Here is an 18560-nt window from a genome sequence, read left to right on the forward strand (position 1 = left end):
CCTCCATTACTGTTTGTAGTTACATTGTGTATTATTTAAAGAGGTCCTATTATGCTTTTGTGGGGTTTTCCTTTCCTGTACTGTCTCATGGTTTTGTGTAAATGGTCTGAAACGCTTCCATTTGACTCCTTTTTTTACTTCCTTATCATAGTGACGTCACTATATAACGAACGTGCATCTATTGGCTAAAGCTCCAACACATATAGGTTAAAGGCTAAGGGGCGGGACAACTCTAAGCGTTTGACCAATCACAACAGAGCCGGCCAACTAACCAATCAGAGCAGACTGGGCTCTGGTTTCAGACAGAGGGTGAAAAGAGGTACTGCAGCACAGGTATGAGAAAAATAAAGGGCTTTCTGAACATTAAAGCATGGTAATATATCACTAGAGGCACAAAATACTGATATGAAACCTGAAAATGATATAATATGTCCTCTACAACGAAAAAAATCACACTATTGTAATCTTTCCATCAGTTGGCACACACTTTAAATAACAGCATTTTGCAATTTGTTTTCCATGAACCTCACTGTGGCCACCATGCTAGCGAACAATTCCACATTCATCTCCTTCCAAGTTGTTTTCCCATTGTTTCTCATGCCTTACAGCCGTGTTTGCATGAATGCAGCCAGTGCTTGCTTTGAATTAAGCCATCATATCTTCTCCCTTCCCGTGAGCGCCACTCTTTTGTCCTATTAGCTCACCGCGCCTGATGGGAATATAATCCTGGACCCGAAAACAATGTTGTGTTCAAGCACCGCAGGGCTGAGACGAGCCGCTGCCAAATGACTCAATTCAAACACGGTACTTCAAATTGGATCATTATGTGGAAATGCGAGGAGAAACGAGAATGACAACAGTTTATTTTAGCATTTATTTCAACACCTTAGTTGTACCTCTATCATATTGTTTATCAGTATATACTTTATTCAATTTAAAGCAAAACTTTATATATATTTTTATATTTATATATATATACCTTTTTATCTCTGCATACTTATGCTCATACTGTATGTAGTCATTATGCATTTCACTAGACCTAAAATACTCTTTTAAATCATAGGACGTAATGCTTTCTACTGCTCAGTCCTTTCACAAATGTCCTTCATGAGATCGCGTTTGAGTCACAATTTTCAAACTCACACAGAGAGAAAACGCTAATGTGTGTCGGCTTCACTGGGGTCACCACGGGGCGAGCAGTATAGAAAGCATTCACAGAAATCCCAAAAATAAAACATAAATAAAACTCCAAAGAATTTGTCCACACTATTTGGAAGACGGAGATTCTTAAAAATGTTTACATACTAAATATTATCTTTATTATACTATATTTTTATGTTATCATTGTCATCATCATTACATATAGATCTATAAATAATGTGTTTTTTTTGCCTTACAGTTTAATTCACTGCAGGGAAAATGGCTAAACATGGCATGTTTAAAAAACCCAGGGCGTTCCCCTCTATGCAACAGATACAGTTATCACTCAGTGTTTCTAATTGAGTTAATGATAAGTGGAACAGGGGCAACATTGGGATTGTCAACTAGTGAGGAAAAAAACAGTTTTCCGACCGTTATAAATATGTCTTGGAAAAAGGCATTTATAAAGAGAGAGGTGCAGGTTAAGGGAAAGCATTTGGCCACCAAGCTGACAAACACTCGCACAAAATCAGACACAGTCTCACGGATGGTGAGGGTTGGGGGGGGTGAGGCAGACAGAGAAGCAGTAAAAAGCCCTTTTTGATCACTGCACCTGCTGAGTGAGAGAGCGCGGTCAACATTATGGCATCAAAGAGGAGGAGTCCACCCTTTGACCTCTGCTATGGCCATAGACACCAGTAAAGATTGAGAAAAGACGATTTGCAGTTTGACATGCAACCACTTTTCAATTGCTCTCACATGTTTCATCCTCTAAAAGGTTACTTCACAACAATGTCTTCTCAATACCATTATGCACAACTTCAAATCAACAGTTTTAAATACCCTGACCAGTTTGAAATGAATGATTGTGATCGGCACTTCGTACAAAACATATGTTTCTAGTAATAGTTAATCCCGTTGAACAAGTAAGATATATTAAGTGCTCGCAAAGTACATACATACAAAGCATATTGGGGCATCCTTTGGGGGAATATGGCAAATATATATAAAAAGAATACTTTAATTGTCTACCATTTTTTTCTATCATCATTTACAAACATAAATCTGATTTTCTGACTTTGGCTCCTGAACTCACAGCCATTTGATTCTCTGATGAGGAAGTGACTGCTTTTCCCAGGGTTTCTGGCTCAGCCACAAGAAATAACATTGACTCGGGGTTTACCCTTTAAGCAGCAACTTTTCAACTTTCCTTTGAACACAGACAGAAGTTTTGCCGAGCAGCAGATGGTGTGAGAATCCATCTGTCAGTGTGTTTGTCTTTCACAGCACATAATGGTGTGTTAATTAAATGCCTTTCCTTTAAAAATATATTTTCAGTTGAAGAGTTTTCATACGATTTTCCTCACATACCCGTTCTTGACCAAAAGTAATTCCACAGATTTCAACAGTATTCTCTAAATGTGTTTCAACTTTGCAAGAAAACTCTCCCCCCTCCCCCCCACATCCAGCCCTTAGACATAGTCCAACAACACCTGTTGATGTCCGCTGTTCTTCTCTCGCACATCCTCTGTTATTGTCCACCTTTGTCAATTTGTGTCTCTCCCTTTTATTTCATCTTTGATTCACCCCTTCACACTCTCAGTATGTGTCTCTGGGGACATGCAAAGGAGAGGAGAGCCGTCTGGGGAGAGAAGGAGGGCAAATCAAAGGATAAGAACAGGCGGAATTGAAATAAAGATTGGGCAAACTAAATAGGGTTGATAAAACAGGTAAGTAAAGAGAGAGGGGGGAGGGGATAAGATAACTTCTAAGTATCTAAAGTAGAAAGGGGATGGCACAGCTAACGCTAAGCTATGAGACACTTTGACTTTCCTTCACCATGGGGCGCTTCCTTCTTTGATTCCGTTGACTCTACGTATTCCAGAGTCTGTTAGTCCTCCCTCACCTGTCAGTGAGTTTCTTCAGCGCCCTTTCGATGTTCATTCGGTGTCCCACGCGCGTCACACCCAGGTCCAAGAAGTCGTCCTTGGTGAGCGAAGGCAGATGCGATCCATCTATCTCATTGTCTATAAAACGCTCCTGGTGTTCGGTCAGGTTCAGGTAAGCCAGCCAGTCGGCCACGTCGTACTTGGTCCAGTAGGGCAGGGGCTTGACCGCGAAGGGTTTGGCTGGGGGAGGAGGGGTGAGATTGGGATAGCTGAGGCAGGATGGGCTGGGGGGCAAGTGCAAGGGGGAGGAGGCTCCGGAGAGAAAATGGGTGGGGGAGAGAGAGCGGGAGGTGAGGAGGGGGTTTGAGTGCGGCACACCGGATGGGGAGTAAAGTGGAGAAGAAGAAATGGCGTAGGGATCTCCTAGAGGCGAAGGAGGGGTGAGGGGTCCGGGGAAATCAAAGGGGTTACTGTAGATAGGTGTAGTTGGGAGGATGGGGAGGGAGGAGGGTCGGGGAGGGGCGGGCATTGGCTGCTCACTGTTATAGATGAGAGGGCTGGGGGCCCGTCGTCGTGACACTGAAGACCGCATCTCCTTCGTGGGGCTACACTGGAAATCAAAAGTCTGCCGGCGCATCTTGGAGCGATGCTTCGGTGACGTCGGGTACGGGCAGAAGGTCGGGGAATGGGGGGAGTGAGAGTGAACCGGCGAGGTGGGAATCTGCGGAGAGGGGGAGCGGGTCCAGTTGCGCTGAACTTGAGGGGAAGGGGAGACGGACGGCGTGGTGGACAGATTCGGGGTCAGGATCTGACGCTGATGCTGCGGAGAGGAGGTGGGTAATGGAGAGATGGAGCGGCCAGAGGGTGGGCTGTGAAACGCATCGGTGTAATCCGCCGAATACCTGAGAGACAAAAACAGACACGTTAAATAAGCATTAAATCATTTTTCTTTTTTAATGTAATGGTTTTTGCAACATTTTTAAATACACAAACATATCAGATAACAAATGATAAACAGAAGAGGAAAAAAACACCAAAAAAACCAATTTTATCAAAATTGTATACAAAACACAAGACCATGATATAAAAAAATTGCTTAATTCAAATGATTTTGACCACAGTATTTTTTAATAATGAAAATAGTTGATGAAAACACACCTGTTCATGGAGGGAGACTTGGGGGAGTGGCTCCAGTCGTCCATGCTCTTCATGCCGCCCATCTGCTGCAGCTTGGAGCTCAGCTCGTTCATGATGTTCGCCTTCACCCCCGAAAGAGGCGAGTGAAGTCTGCGTCCCTCCGAAGAGATACCCCCTTTATGCACCATGTCTCCACCCTGCTCCCCAACCTCCACCCAGCCCAGAGACCGAGCCTCCACCGGCCTCTCCAAGCAGGCGGCAAGAGCGGAGTTGAAGCCGTCCTCCATCTTGGATCGACCCACCATGTGTTGCCTTTCGTCGGAAAGCGCTTCCTCTAACCGGATTTCTTCGGGGTGGCTCTGTCTCTGCAGCTGCAGGGGGGCCGGGTTGGTGCTGTTCTGCCTGCGTAGCGCTACAGCCGGGCCTCTGCCTCCTCCGTCCTTGTAGTGACTCATCTTTGGAAACACAGGGTTTGCCATTTTGGCGCTGTGTACCTCAAATGTTTGCCCGCCTGAGTAGGTTGTGCAAGGATCCTGATGCTCCCCCCCTCCTCCTCTCTCCCCCTCCCCTCCTCTCAGCCCGCTCAATCCCAGCATCTCCAAGTGATGGTCGCTGCTGCTGTGACTGTCCAGCTCCTCGATCCCAGAATCCACCACGCTGTCCTGCCAGTCTCCAGCTGGGTGATGATGGGTGTGGTCGGAGGTTTTTCCCACTGTGGGCATACCGGAGGATGCTGGCGAGGTGGTGGTGGCTGCGGCGGCGGTGGCTGTCATGGTGGTGGTAGCGTAGGTCATGGTGGATGTGAGGACGGACGAGCCTCTGTCCTGGCCTCCCACAGAGGGGTCGTAGTAGGGGTGAGAATGAGACATGGGCTGGGGTCTGTGCAGCGACGCGGCAGAGAGAGCTGCAGCAGAAGAGGTGGTGGTTGTTGTTGACGGAGGAGAAAATATCTGTGTGGAGGGGTAAGAGGGAGAGGGGGCCGACTGTGTGAGGTTGGCCACCTCGCTGTCGTAGGAGGTGAGGCTGGAGGCAGCGGAGTCACCGGCCTGAGGAGTGTTTGATTGCTTGTTAGACGGGAGAGGGGGAGGAAGAGGTGGAGCAGCAGCAGAGTATTGACTCTGATGCTGCTGAGGATACTCCTGCCCTCTCTCCTTCTTACCATTAGCAAACTGTATGGGCGGAGGCAAAGGATCTGCAAAGACAAACTCGTCATCTACGTCTATTGAAGGAGCAGGCGGAGGGAGCACCATCAGTCCTAAACCTCCACTTGTTCCTGCTCTTGCTTCTCCCTCATGTGTCTGTGATGGGGCTGTGGGGACAGTGTACTGAGGAACGTAGCTGCTGTTAGCCTCCATCTGCAGGAATGAAGGTCTGCGGGGGGCCGGTTGAACCGGAGGTGGAGGAGGCTGCATGGGCGGAGCAGGTCTGCTGTCATACATCTCCTTTTCTCTTTCCCGGGGGCTCTGTTGGTAATACTGCGTTGAATACTGACTGGTCCTGTCCTCTGAGAAGCGAACTCTAAGACCCTCCCTGGATCCTCCTTCCTTTTCCCGCTCCATCCTCTCCCCGCCTCCCCCTCCCAAACGTAATATCCTCGGCGACTGCGGCCGGCTTATAGGTGCGGGCGAGGCGGTGGCGGTGGGGGAGGTGAGGTGGACGGACACTGGGGAGGTGTAGGACGATTGTGTAGGAGTCGCAAAAAGGGAAGGAGTCGGGGTCTGGACGGGGGTGGGGAACGCTCCCACTGTGGACATCTGCCGGCCGAATTGTCTGTCCTCTCTGCGCGTCCTGCGATCGTCCTTCAGGGCCCTTTCTCTCGCAGCCAGGGCCAGACCGAGTGGGGACGAGGGGTCCAGAACTTTCCCTGTAAGCGGGTGGATGAAGGTAGTCGTGGCCTGGCTGCCGTACATTGAGGGCGCCGACTTGGGCTGGCCGTCCTGATTAGGGACAGGGGACGAATACTCCGGCAGGCCAAAAGCTGGGGGCATGCTGCTGGAATAGTGGACGTAGTTGTCTCCGGAAAACATGCCCTCATCTATAGACTTGGAGGGCCGTAAGCGAGGGGTGGGCACGTCCATTTGTGAGCCTTGTAAAGGCTGAATTCTCGTTCCCTCCCCCGCTCCTCCCCCTGCCACTCCCTGGACGTCGTCCTCAGACGAGAGGAAGAAAGAAGCGCTCTTTCTTCTCATGTCTCGGAAACGTTCCCTTTCCCTGCGAGCCCCGCCTCCTCCGATGGCCGTCCCGTATGTGGAGGTGTAATCCAAGTCCTCCAAGTTTTGATGAGAGGAGACCGAAGGGGCGACGGTCGATGAAGGCGAGGGGGTGGACATAGGGGGCTGAGGGGGTAAGGGAGTGAGCGGTGAGGGCAGACTGGTGCTGTCGGAGTTTGTCTCCGCTGAGGTGTTGTCCTCTGCCTCCGGGTGGGGCTCCGTCTCCACGCTGCTGCCCTGGCTGCTCCGCCCGCTGCTGCTGGTGGAGGGCGCCTTGACGATGATGGTGGGGATGGGGATGGAGCTCTTCTCTTTGGCTGCGACTCCTTTCCCTCGGTGCTGCCTCAGCCCGTCTTCCACTTTCGACTGCTTCATCAGAGCCCCGCGACCCCGCCTGCCCCCCCCCCTGCCGGCCGCTCCGCCCTGCTCCCTGTTGGCCGTGTGCGGGTGGTGCTGCGGCGGTGGTTGTTGAGTCTTAGGTTTAGCACTTGTTGGTGGTGTGGCGCTGCTGTAGCCTCTCCGTAACCCTCCCATCTTGCCCCCTCCTCTCCTGGATGCCTCCGGTGCCTCAGCTTGTCTGCGGAGGGTGGGGACCATGCCCTGCTGGTTCACCCCACCAGGACCCCCCCTCTCCCAGCCTGCTTGAGTAGCATGTCCTGGCTGGGATTGGACCTGGTAATGGGCTTGAGATACAGGAGGGATGGGCATAGCAGGTCCTCTCCCAGGGTGAGGGCCTGCTGATAAGGGCGGCTCCGGGGCGGATGTGTTGGGGGGGGGGAGGGATTTCCTCCGGTCCCGGCACCGACAGGCTGCGAGCCAGTTTCATAGCAGGGGGGTGGAGATACTGCCTCTCCTCCTCTGTTACACCTGGGAACAAGGACACATGTGTTTACCTATAGACCGAGGTGGAGGAAGTACTCACACTTTTTAAGTTAGTAAAAGTACAACTACTTAAGTCTTAAAATACTCCATCACAAGTAAAGTTCTGAATTTGAAATGTTAGTTAAGTAGAAGTGTTATCAGCAAATTGTACTTCAAGTATCAAACGTTTAAGTACTCAATATGAAGAATGGCTAAAAATAATTGTATCATAATAGAATATTATATTAATAAGTGTGTATCGCTTACAAATGTTTGTAAGATAAATTGAATGCTGTTGTTTGTCAATTTGGAAACAATTTGAGTTACTAAAAGTTATGAAAACTGGGTATTTTAGTAGAACAGCACTGTGCAATAAATACAAATGTCATCTGTTTTATACACAAACAAAAAATTGTAACCATGGAAAGTTAAGTACGTATCTATAAGTATGTCAAAATAGTACTCAAGTATCATACTTGAGTAAATTTACTTTAAAGGAAAAATAAATATTTCAATTTGAGTTCCCATTACCAATAGATTTCTGCCGCATCATGACGGCGTGCTGAGCGTGGCCGGGTTGAAAGTGAGCTTGGTTGTAGCCGAAACCTTGTCCGGACTGCACCATGCTGCCTGATGGCTGCTGCTGGTGGTTTCAGGTGTCATATTGAAAAAGGAGAAAAGAGAATTTGAAAGGGAGGAGGGAGTAAAGAGAAAAGAAACTCAGTTATAACCAAATCACATTTGTTACAATCAAATCACATTTGTAGGCTGTTAAACTGATATTGATTTGATGAACAGTATCATTTAATACAGAAAAACCAGCGTGTCTGAGTATCAGGCAGGAGAGGATAGATGAATGGACACAACCTGACTCACATTTAAACAACTGTCTAGGTGTGGGTGGTCTATTGTCAATCATTCCCTGTTAAGTGCAGTGAGGGCAGAACAACACAACAGATCAAAAGAAAAGACCAAGCTGCTTAAAGATAGGAAACCTTTTTCTAGCATTAGTCACTTCCATGACTAAATATGTGCTACATCCTAGAGCAGTGAAGAAGCTCTGTTGTTTGTGAATCTTGTGTTTGAAAAAGGTTTATTCAGATGTTTGAGTCTGAAAAGCCAGAAGGACCCCAAATGATGGTAACAACCAAAACCCACCTCATTGGAGCTGTTGGGAACAATGCTCTTGCTCCTGTCCCTCTTGCCTCCATGACCCCTCTGGCCCTGGTTGTCTGGTGTAATAGTGTGTTGGGCAGCAGCCAATATTTCGTCCAGTTTGTCTAAAGAAAAAAAAAAGGGCAGAGAGGAAACGCAGAGAGGTAGGAGGAGGATTTCAGTGAGCCCCTCAAGGTTTGAAAACACCCTTATACAGTATGACAAGAGCGATGAGAGTGATTTCATACTTAGTGCCATCTGATAGACCGTCCTCTTCTTATCAGGACCCAGAGTAGAGTCGTAATCTGAAAAAGGAGGAGATGAAAAAGAGCATCAAACAGGCTGACTTTTAATTAAAGCTCAGGGGCTGATAGGGGGAACGATTAAGGCTGATAGTCACCTGCTTTCTTTTTCCACGGAGAGGCAGCTGTGGCATGCACGATTGGGAGGGAAACAGACATTAGGTGTGACTAGCAGTGCTTCGTAGTCATGTGTATTTGTGAGATGAAAGGATGAAATACATACTCTGACACATGTGATGGAGTGATTTGATGAGAGGGATGAGGACGGGGGATGGAAATGATAATGAGAGCCCACACATCCATGATTCTCCCACCTTTGTCCACTGTACGCAGCACATTGGGTTCAAAAGAAAGAGAAAGAAAAAGGCAGTTGGTGAGTGATGGCACGAGACTTATAGAGTGTTTAATTATAACCTTTTTTTAATATAGAAAGTGTAAATTAATGAAAAAGCTCCATACACATCAAACAATTGCTAATGAAAAAATTAAATCACACCTGTGTCCCATTAATAATGTCACGGTAGTGTAACATAATCCTGCAGAGGAGCTTATAACCCGCCTGACAGACTATATGAAATGTGACCCCCAAGAACAAAGTGGAGCACTCGAATCTAATTGATCTTTTTATATATTTTTCCAGACCCCCCCCCCCCCCCCCCCCCCCCTCTTTATTCTTTGCATTCAGTCCCTTCTTTCATCTTACCCATGTCTTCCAGCTCTGATGTCATTGACTTGGAGCGCAGGGCGATGGCAGGAGGAGTCAGCCTCTTGGTCTGCTGCGGCGCTGCCAAGGGAAGCCGGCCAAATGCAGACTTAATGTTTAGTATTCTCGTATAAACATGCAGTCGCCAAGGACGACCGGCTTTCATGGTAAGGTAAACACGCAATCAGCGTTATCGTCACACATCATAAACATAGGATTGAGATGACGTGAAGGAAAGTTTTACCTCTCTTCCGAGCCGTGTCCTCCAGCTCGGGGTTTCGAGCGACCATCACCACTTTCACCATGAGGCTGTTGCCGCCCTGCCGGATCATGTTGACGACCTGCCGGTGACCAACCTTCACCACATTCTGGCCGTTCACCTGAAGACAAGGGAAGGAAGGAATGAATGCAAAATGACCCATTAAATAAAATACACCAAAACTGCCACAGCCTTGACAGGTTTACTGAAGGGCATCTTGTGACCTCTAATTCACATTGTCTTTCCCCATGTTTGTAATATAATGTTGCCGTTTTCTAAGACTTAGCTTCAAACCTATAATATTTGGAGTGTTTTTGGACACCAGCAATTCAGACAGCGACTACAGTAAATCGCAGTAACAAAAGCTTGGGCAAGTGACTCATAAAAGGTTGAATACTAATAAGCAGTATCTGTCAGCTTTAATAGATGTTTGATAATCACCATTTCTAGATCTGAGTTTTTAAGGAAACATTAGGTAACTTTTAAAAGTACAAAATGGCCAGAAGAATCAGCTGCTTGTGCTTTGTCCACGAGCACCAGAGCTCACAAATAAATATATACAAAATATATACTCGGATACATGATACAAAACTTTAGTCTTAGTAGTAGAATCTGAATACATACTGCAGAAATAAAGAGTACTTTTTCTGTATACCCACTTATCTGCAGAGTACCTTTTCTATTAATTTCCTACATTTCCCAGAATTACTTGTGACACTCTCAGACGAACATGAATGAATGCAATGTATAAAAAGCTTTGTGTAAAAAGTAAATGCCTCGCTCAAAATCCCTCCCTGCCTCCTGTCCATGACTCGCTCTGACAATAGGGACATTTTGAGTGTCTTCCTGTATGGATGTCTTAGTTGAAAATAGGAAATATTCACCACCAAACACCTTGGACCCAGAACTGCAAGGTCAATCAGTCATGAGGGTTTTATTTACGTTTCATCCGAATGTGGTTTCTGATTACAGCGTGGACTTTGGACACATCATGTTTAAAATGAATGAATCCTTGGTTCAGATTGGGCCTCTCTTCCTTACCTCGATGAGGAAGTCCCCCATCCTAAGGCCCGCCCTCCAGGCCACGCCCCCCTCATCTACAGACTCCAGGTATTGCAGTGCGGGGAAGGCTGGCGTTGGAGTGAACTCCTCTATGGGAGTCTGAGCTGCAGAGGACAAGAAAAAAGACAGTGAGTGGACACAGATGGTTTGAAAATGACAATAGATGGATAAGAAAGAGCATATGAGACTGAGAAATCCATAGGAACTGAAAATATAAGAAACGTTGGCAGAGGAGGCTCACCTTTGGCTCCCCTAAGCACAAAGCCAAAACCCTCATTGTCTTTCTTCTGTAGGAGCACTGTCTTCTCCTTAATGATGTAGTCACTTAGAGACAGGGGAAATGGGGATGGAGAGATATAGGGGGAACAAAAGGGGAATTGGAGAGGAAGAGAGCAATATAACTTTTATAGCAACAGAAAAGTATTATTGTAATGCAAATAAATGCTTTAAAGAATGTGGAAAACTGCTTTACTGCAACACATTACGAAATCACACTGCAGCAAAGATGGGTTGGATGGAGAATGTCATACGAAAAGCACTGAAGGGTTGATGGCAGGGATACAGTTAGTGTCACAAGGGGAGGAAGTGTATATGAGATGACAGTCCATACTATGGACTAATCCAGCTGGAGCTGACAAGCACTGGGCCAGGGGGAACGGCACATTAGAAAAATGTGCACACACACTTCACCGATAATGGAAACTTCCAAATGCACCTAAATCGCTGCATTAGCTTTCACTGCCTCTGGCATCTTTTGCAAAGATACTTTTTAACCAACTCTGGCGCGCCAATACCGGTCATACATGACACTTCAAATGATGTACAAGGAGAAGTCTCACAGGGCTCTAATCTCCCTCCAAAAACAGTTCCTCTTGCTGCCTCTGAGGGCAGAAAGGATAAGAGACGTTGGTGATGCAATCTTATCATAAGACTATTGGAGTAGTGTAACAGCTGGGCCAGCGAGCTCCTTCATTATTTTATTACCTTGTCTGGGACTTTCAGTCAAGCTGCTTTACAGCCCTTTCCGTAATATAGGGCTGGTTCAATGGACTCTACGCTGCCACACGCAGCCCATCTCATGACTCAGTTCTGGACTTGACTTTCTAACAATGTCAATTCACCCTGGTTGTGTTAGAGCCCGGGGCTCGAGCAGAGCTGTATGATTCAAGAGGAATTCCAGATATCTTTCTTCTAGGAAGCTCACGTTTGTGTTGGTATGTGCTTATCAGCCCTAACTCAAACTGAAACTCCATCTCAAATAGATCAAAGGATTTGATTTCCTTCATGGGCTGAACTGTGAGTGAACAGGATGAGGAGCCTGGTTGAAGAATTGGCTTCAGAATCAGCTTTGCTGCCAAAACAATGCAGTGTATTTATATACTCAATATATATAAACTCAAGGACATCAATTCCACTAGGAATACCAGTTTTTGGTCCTTCCCCTTTCAAATGTGGGTGAATTGTGTGCATGTTCACGACTGGACCTTTATGAGAAGTAGTAAACGTAAATGGGTTTTTTCAGGCCTTAGTTAAATATGGCAGGCACTGCCTACTCAAATTCTCAATTACAGTCCTCCTTCGCCTGAGTCAGCAGACCTAACATCATAACATGTTGTAACCTAACAATAAACACAACTGTTATATTGGCTGCCAATCAATCAGGCCTTTAGGGAACATGAGGAGTTAAAAAAACATAATATACCATACCAACATTTAGATTTACTTTGAGGTTTTAGGTAGCAGACTTTTATCTTTTTCTTTTCTGTCTGGCAGAGGAGCTTATCACTCCAAGTTCATTCTGCCTCTGCCACTTCTCAAAAACCCAAGTGTATACTAGTCCTAAAATAACAATAACAGTTTGATTATATTCCACACCATCTCTTGCGAACCCAGCAACGCCTTGTGTGTTTTATCCGGCAGAGCTGTAATAAAGTTTGGCTGTGGTAGCACCGAGGCACAGCAGAGTGATGAGAGCTGGCCTACAGGCCTGAAGATCCAGACTTCAACACCAAGTCGCAACTTTAGCGCTGAACAGACGATCGCTAGTTTCCCCTACTGAGGTCCATCCCTTGTGTGTTCTCCATCAATGTTACTGTTTCGCCAACGCACAGCCGCCTTCCAGCCATCTGCTCCTCACACCTCATTCCTTTTTTCTCTCACCCTGTCCTCCACCATGCTTTCCCTCTCTGAAGATCAAAGTAGCAAAGAGTGGGTGGAAGGATCCATTGGGCTATTCATCCATCCACTTCTTAAAGGGGGAAACATGGCCTGCACCGGTCCTCCAGGTGCTCCTAAGTATTGTTGCTTGTTTGCATAAACACACCTAATTTCCTTAACATATTTAAAGCTATTCAACTTGTCTTTGGCCAAATTGCCTGGCCAATTAGGGACATTGCTGGTTAATCCCTGTCGGCTAGTAGGACACGCTCTCTGTGAACTGGCTGCAATGAAGCGGTAAGCTTACTGGATACCAGAGTTATTATGTTCCCTCCTGAGTCATCCTCTCTTTTCTATCCACAATTACTGAGAAAAAAGGGCTGCTTTTTAACCATTCCCCTGCTGAATGTACATGCAGATCGACTGGCTATGTGGGGACTATACCCGCACACACACACACACACACATCTGTGAGGCACTTGGCGGGTGTTGGTGACACACACTGTGGATGGAGCCGTGGTAGAAAGATGAACAGTACATATAGATGAATATATGTACACAGCAATCAAGCAGTATGACGTATACACTTATATGTGAAGACAACATAAATTTCATTCAGTGTATATCTTCACATAAACACAAATGCATGGACACACAGAGACATGCACAGAAAAGACCGGTATCTCAAATTAGAGCTCGATAGGAACTGACAAACCGCGCTCTTGCCACTTATTGACTTATTCCCTTTCATCCTTCTGTAAAGTCAAAGCCCCTCACATTTTTAATGACACACTGAGGGTACATTAAAAGATATAGGATGTGACAGCAGCATTTTTAAAGGAACAGCAATACATGGGAAGTCCTGGTGAATGAAAAATATCTGCTTAAAGAAATCATGACTCAAAGAGAATGAAATACACCCACACTGTCTGACTGAAATGCATCAATATCTGCTCCCTTTCATGCACTAACACACACGGCGTTCAGAGACACACGGGAGGAAGACACCGAAATAAACATGCTGCAGAGACTCCATTCAATAGCCACTTCCGTACCACAGATATTCACATGCAGAGGAAAAAATAAATACAAATGTAAGATGCACGCACGCACGCACACACACACACACAAACACACACACACACACACACACACACACACAGAATACATAGCTTATTAGTCTGTCTTTGAAAAGGCACGGCCTCTCAATAGCATCATCTACCTCTCCCCTCTCTCCATTGTCCTCTCCTCACATCCATAGCCAGCCAATGAATGAGGAAACAGCCGCTACCTGTAAATGAACCACACGCTCCTGTTTCTGGGGCCCAGTGACGGCCACGAAGAAGAGAGGGAGAGAGAGAAATCTCTCTCTCCGCATCCCCCCATTGCCATGTCCCCCCCTCCTCTCTTGTGCTCGCTCTCTCAACCACCACCTCCTCCCTCTTCCCTCCTCCCCCTCCCAGTCTTCCAGCGAGAGCTCAGCCGGAGAGAGCCGCGAGAGTGAGAGCTGTGAGAGAATGAGAAGGGGAGAGACAGCACACTTCAGACAAGAGGAAGACAATGTGAAAGAAAGAGAGAGGGAGAAAATACCAGCGATTATCACACCAGGGAGAGTGTGTGTGCTGTGTGTGTGTGTGATCGGAAGAGGGTTTGGTTGCAAAATAAGGGAGATGGAGAGCTGAGTGTGGGGATGCGGGGGATGGGTATAAATCGGTATGAATTTAAGGCAACACGGGGAGAGACAGTGCTTGCGTTCGCACATCCGCTGTATCACATATTTAACAGCTGATTCTCACCCTGGATTAGCTCAAACACACATTTTGCAAACTTTCCTCTCGCTGCCTCCTCTCCTCAAACGCAGAGCTGTCATCACCACACAGGCTCACAAGTACTCTTCCTCACTCTGAAAATGGTAATTGACATTCTCCCAAAAGCGTGCATTCACTGAGGGAACATGCTCCGGATCACCTCGCTCTTAATTGAGCACCACTTCACCACAGTGTCGCAATTACGCTTAACCAGTTTAGCACAGGTAATAAAACCCCCAGTGGCTGCTATTTCCATTTAGAACACAAGCCACGGCTGCATTCAAGTCAATGCCTTCTTTTTTTCCAATGACAGTGAGAGCGGCTCAGCACAAGGGTAATGTCGGGTACAATGCGTTAGAGGCTGTAAAAAAAAAAACCGGGTGGCCACTGGTAAGTCCGTCTCACTAGCCCAGGGATCTAACCAACGCTTGATGTCTCAGCTTCCTTCGTGACTCATCAGCAGCAAGATGTACACGCATAGACACACTAACTCTCAAACAAACATGCATAGCTTCATAATACACAGCCACAGCTGCCCAGGGCTGAGCTGCAGCCTCTGACAGATGCCATGGAGGAGGAGGAGGAGGAGGAGGAGAAGAAGAACCCCCACTCTACCTTTCACTACTATTGTGTTCGGTGTAAACAAGCAACAACAGAGGGCAGAGAGAGGCATGTAGATGGGGGTATCAAAGAGAGAAGTGCATTTGTCTGCGGGAGCTAAAAAAGGGGCAGAGCTGAAGAAAATGACATGGCTGCCCTTTGTGCTTTCAGCGCTGACGTGTTCAGGCAAAACAATAGGGAACAAGCGCTTATCGGGATCAGCAGAAAACAGACACATGCAGGACACGGGATGTCATGAAACCACGGTAGGTGAAGCGAGAGCACACACACATATGTGAACCTCCTGCAAAACAAGACGGTGTCAACTATTTCAATCACCTTCACTGGCCTCACAGTTTTTTCCCTACAGTAATAAAGCAGAGAGCAGACGGTTCAGTTGCTGCCCACACTCATGTGATCCACACTCTCAAACTATATCAGAGGCTGGGATTATTCTCGTTTTATGAGTACATCTATTTTCTAAACTGGTATCCTGCTCTCGGTTGCTAGGGGCTGAGGGAGTCCCAGCATGCATTGGGAGAGAAGTTAGAAGCAGCTCACAGATACATCACAGGGCAGACAAACACACCCTCACATTTACAATTTTCCAACAACTCACTTCGCAACCAATCAGAAGTCATAGCTACTTTTCTTACCTGGGGCCGTCATTGCCATCGTAGGCGCCGACGGTGACGTTACGGAAAAGCTTCCTCTTGGCTTTCTCGCTGCGCGTCTCTGCAAATTAAAACATATGTTCACTTTAAAACCTTCAGCTTCCGTCATGACACCTTCGCCGTCATTTTTCTAGAAGTGTTGTGTCCTCAGTGTGACACACAAATTATTAAACTATATTTAGGTCCTTTTCTTGTGGCTTGTGCGTGGCATATGGTTTGTTTGCTGCGTGAACAGGACAGCTGTGAAAAAGGTAGAAAAGGGATTGTCTGTGCTGTATATGTGGCACAGTCTGATACAAAGAAGGGCCTTCTGCTGAACACGAGTGTGACATGTGCCGGGTGTTACAGTGACTAGAGGATAATTCCAGCCTGAGGGAGCATGTAACCCATTTTCCAGCATGCCATTTATTTTGTATTATTACTGTTAAGTGTCTCGTTAACATTACTACCTATAACACGTTTATTTGAATGGTTAACAAAACTCACTGTTTCAAATGTTTTAGGGGCCGTATTATTTCATCATCTCATTCTCTGAATAGCTAGCCCATATAAGCGTCAGTGTTACATAGTGATGTCATCATGTTATGGAAGTAAACAAAGGAGTCCAATGGAGGCGTTTTAGGCGGGGGGGGAATGTGTGGGAGAGAAACTCCCTCTGGATGGAACTTTGGGATTTAAGCTTTTGCAGAGCATTTACATACACAAAAACCTTTATAGCACACTACAAAAGGAAGCCAAAAAAGAATAATAGTGCCCCATCAAATATAAATGTACTGTAGGTCAGCGACAAAATCCATCTCTCAGGAGATTGCCTGAAACCCCATGGTTTACATTTGCCATAGACAGATTATTTTAACATACAACGAGCTCCAAGCGGTTTTGTCTCACCTGTTCGATTGTCTTTGCTGGGAGGCGCCACTTCTTCCACGCAGTCTGAAGGAAACCAGCCGGTGCGACCTCTCACTGTTCCCTCCCAGTACCCCCCCTCTCCCACACTTAACACTGGGACAGATAGATGGAATGATAGATGCATTTATTCAAAGCATTGATAAATGGATGTTATTTAATGTGGGTTTTTGTAAAAAACGTTTACACTGGTATATATCTTCCCCTGGACTAAACCTAAGCAACCTATTTCCTAATAAAATTGTAGGTTCCACTGAGAATGGCCTGGAACATGTATTGCTTTGTAATAACTGGATGTGTCTGCAGCTACTTCTCATTTCTCTTCTTTACGATCCTCTCTTCCCTCATGTCAACATTTTATGGCTGGTAATGTTTTAGATCATAGCTTAAATGTTTTTCCTGCATCGGCCTCTAACACAGCAGCACTGTAATGTATTTCTACATTACACAAAATCATCTGCAGTTGAAAATGTTTGACCAATGTTGTGTTAAACAAGAATATCATTAAATGAACGTCTAGGGGCAAGTTTTTCTCTCATTCTCATAAAACCCTACTTCTAAATTGCGGCTCTGTCTCACCTTTTACTCTGTCGCCTTTGTTAAGTGACAGTTCTCTGTCTCCACCAGAGGAGTGGGCACGGGTGGCCACGTAAACCCTCCCTGGCACGGCGCTGTACATGCGCTTCATCTGACCTCCACCACTGCCCGCTGAGGTGGCACTACAGAGGGAGAGAGGCCGATAGAGAGGCTGTTCAGAAACACAAGAGATAAGACTGTGCTGCACACTGTGGAACAAGTGAGACAAAGTGATACCACATACAGCTTGTCACGCTGTATCAGAGTCAGTCAGTAGTTGAGTCATTCTTATCAGTCATACCAACACTAAGAGTCTATGCTTGGATTTACTAAAGGTGTCTAATATTCAGTACGTATCATATGTCAGAAATATAGAAAGTTTAGTTAGAAACTCTAAGAAGTAAGTCTTTTTGAGTTCTGGGATAATCTAAAGTACACAGTATCTAAGCATTAAAAAACGTCAAGTACCATATTTCTACACACACACAAGAACCACTAGAGGAAAAGGCAACATCTATACTGCACTTGCGTGTGCCATTCAGTTACAAATAGTACACAGTATGCAACAGAGACTCAAATAGTTATTATCCTGCATACAGAGGATGGTATCTGTAAATATAGAGGGCACGTTTATAGGAAGGCCTTAAAGGACCCTTCTCCATAAGCTCCTTACCCCTGTCTGCCTCTGGGCTGCCGTTGCCTTTCCTCTGTGTCACTTTGCCCCCCCCTCCCTCTGGATGGGGAGCGAGTGCGAGTCCTGGGGCTGCTGGAGCTCCTCATGCCGATAGAGGCTCTGCGTTGAACCTGCAGACACAACCAATCCCCATAAAGACAGAGCCTTAAAGTGGATCCTCTAACTCACTATACGTCAAAGACTGAGAAAGATATAATGAAGTATATCTAATATCACAAAGAGCAGCAGATCCACCTAATGGTCCTCAGTACCTGTCCCGGGTTGGGATTGGTCGCAGCCTTGATGGGCAGGGCCAGAGGGTCAGACTGGGTCATGGAGTTATCGCTGTTAGCGCGCAGTAGGGGGTGGGAGTGAAGTGAGGGGAGAGGCAGAGTGGCGGCGCTGTCTTTTCGCTTAGGGACATACTTTGGCGTTTCCAAAAAGGGCA

The 18560-nt window shown here is 46.4% G+C and overlaps 1 protein-coding gene across 1 annotated transcript in view; it reads right to left on the bottom strand.

Annotated features, from left to right (window-relative positions):
• Window positions 1-876: 876 nt before the first annotated feature.
• LOC117544886 (SH3 and multiple ankyrin repeat domains protein 1-like) overlaps window positions 877-18560 on the bottom strand; it is a 28633-nt gene continuing 10949 nt past the window's right edge. Inside the window, 17 exon segments of the mRNA XM_034214389.1 lie at window positions 877-3931; window positions 4188-7153; window positions 7155-7243; window positions 7769-7877; window positions 8396-8517; window positions 8641-8697; window positions 8793-8819; window positions 9009-9017; window positions 9398-9478; window positions 9642-9777; window positions 10698-10822; window positions 10960-11042; window positions 15940-16018; window positions 16846-16959; window positions 17443-17582; window positions 18113-18243; window positions 18385-18560. Of these exon segments, the coding sequence (XP_034070280.1) occupies window positions 3043-3931; window positions 4188-7153; window positions 7155-7243; window positions 7769-7877; window positions 8396-8517; window positions 8641-8697; window positions 8793-8819; window positions 9009-9017; window positions 9398-9478; window positions 9642-9777; window positions 10698-10822; window positions 10960-11042; window positions 15940-16018; window positions 16846-16959; window positions 17443-17582; window positions 18113-18243; window positions 18385-18560 (5333 nt within the window). The 3' untranslated portion in view covers window positions 877-3042.

This window comes from Gymnodraco acuticeps, unplaced genomic scaffold (assembly GCF_902827175.1).
Source record: "Gymnodraco acuticeps unplaced genomic scaffold, fGymAcu1.1, whole genome shotgun sequence".
NCBI classification, from domain to species: domain Eukaryota; kingdom Metazoa; phylum Chordata; class Actinopteri; order Perciformes; family Bathydraconidae; genus Gymnodraco; species Gymnodraco acuticeps.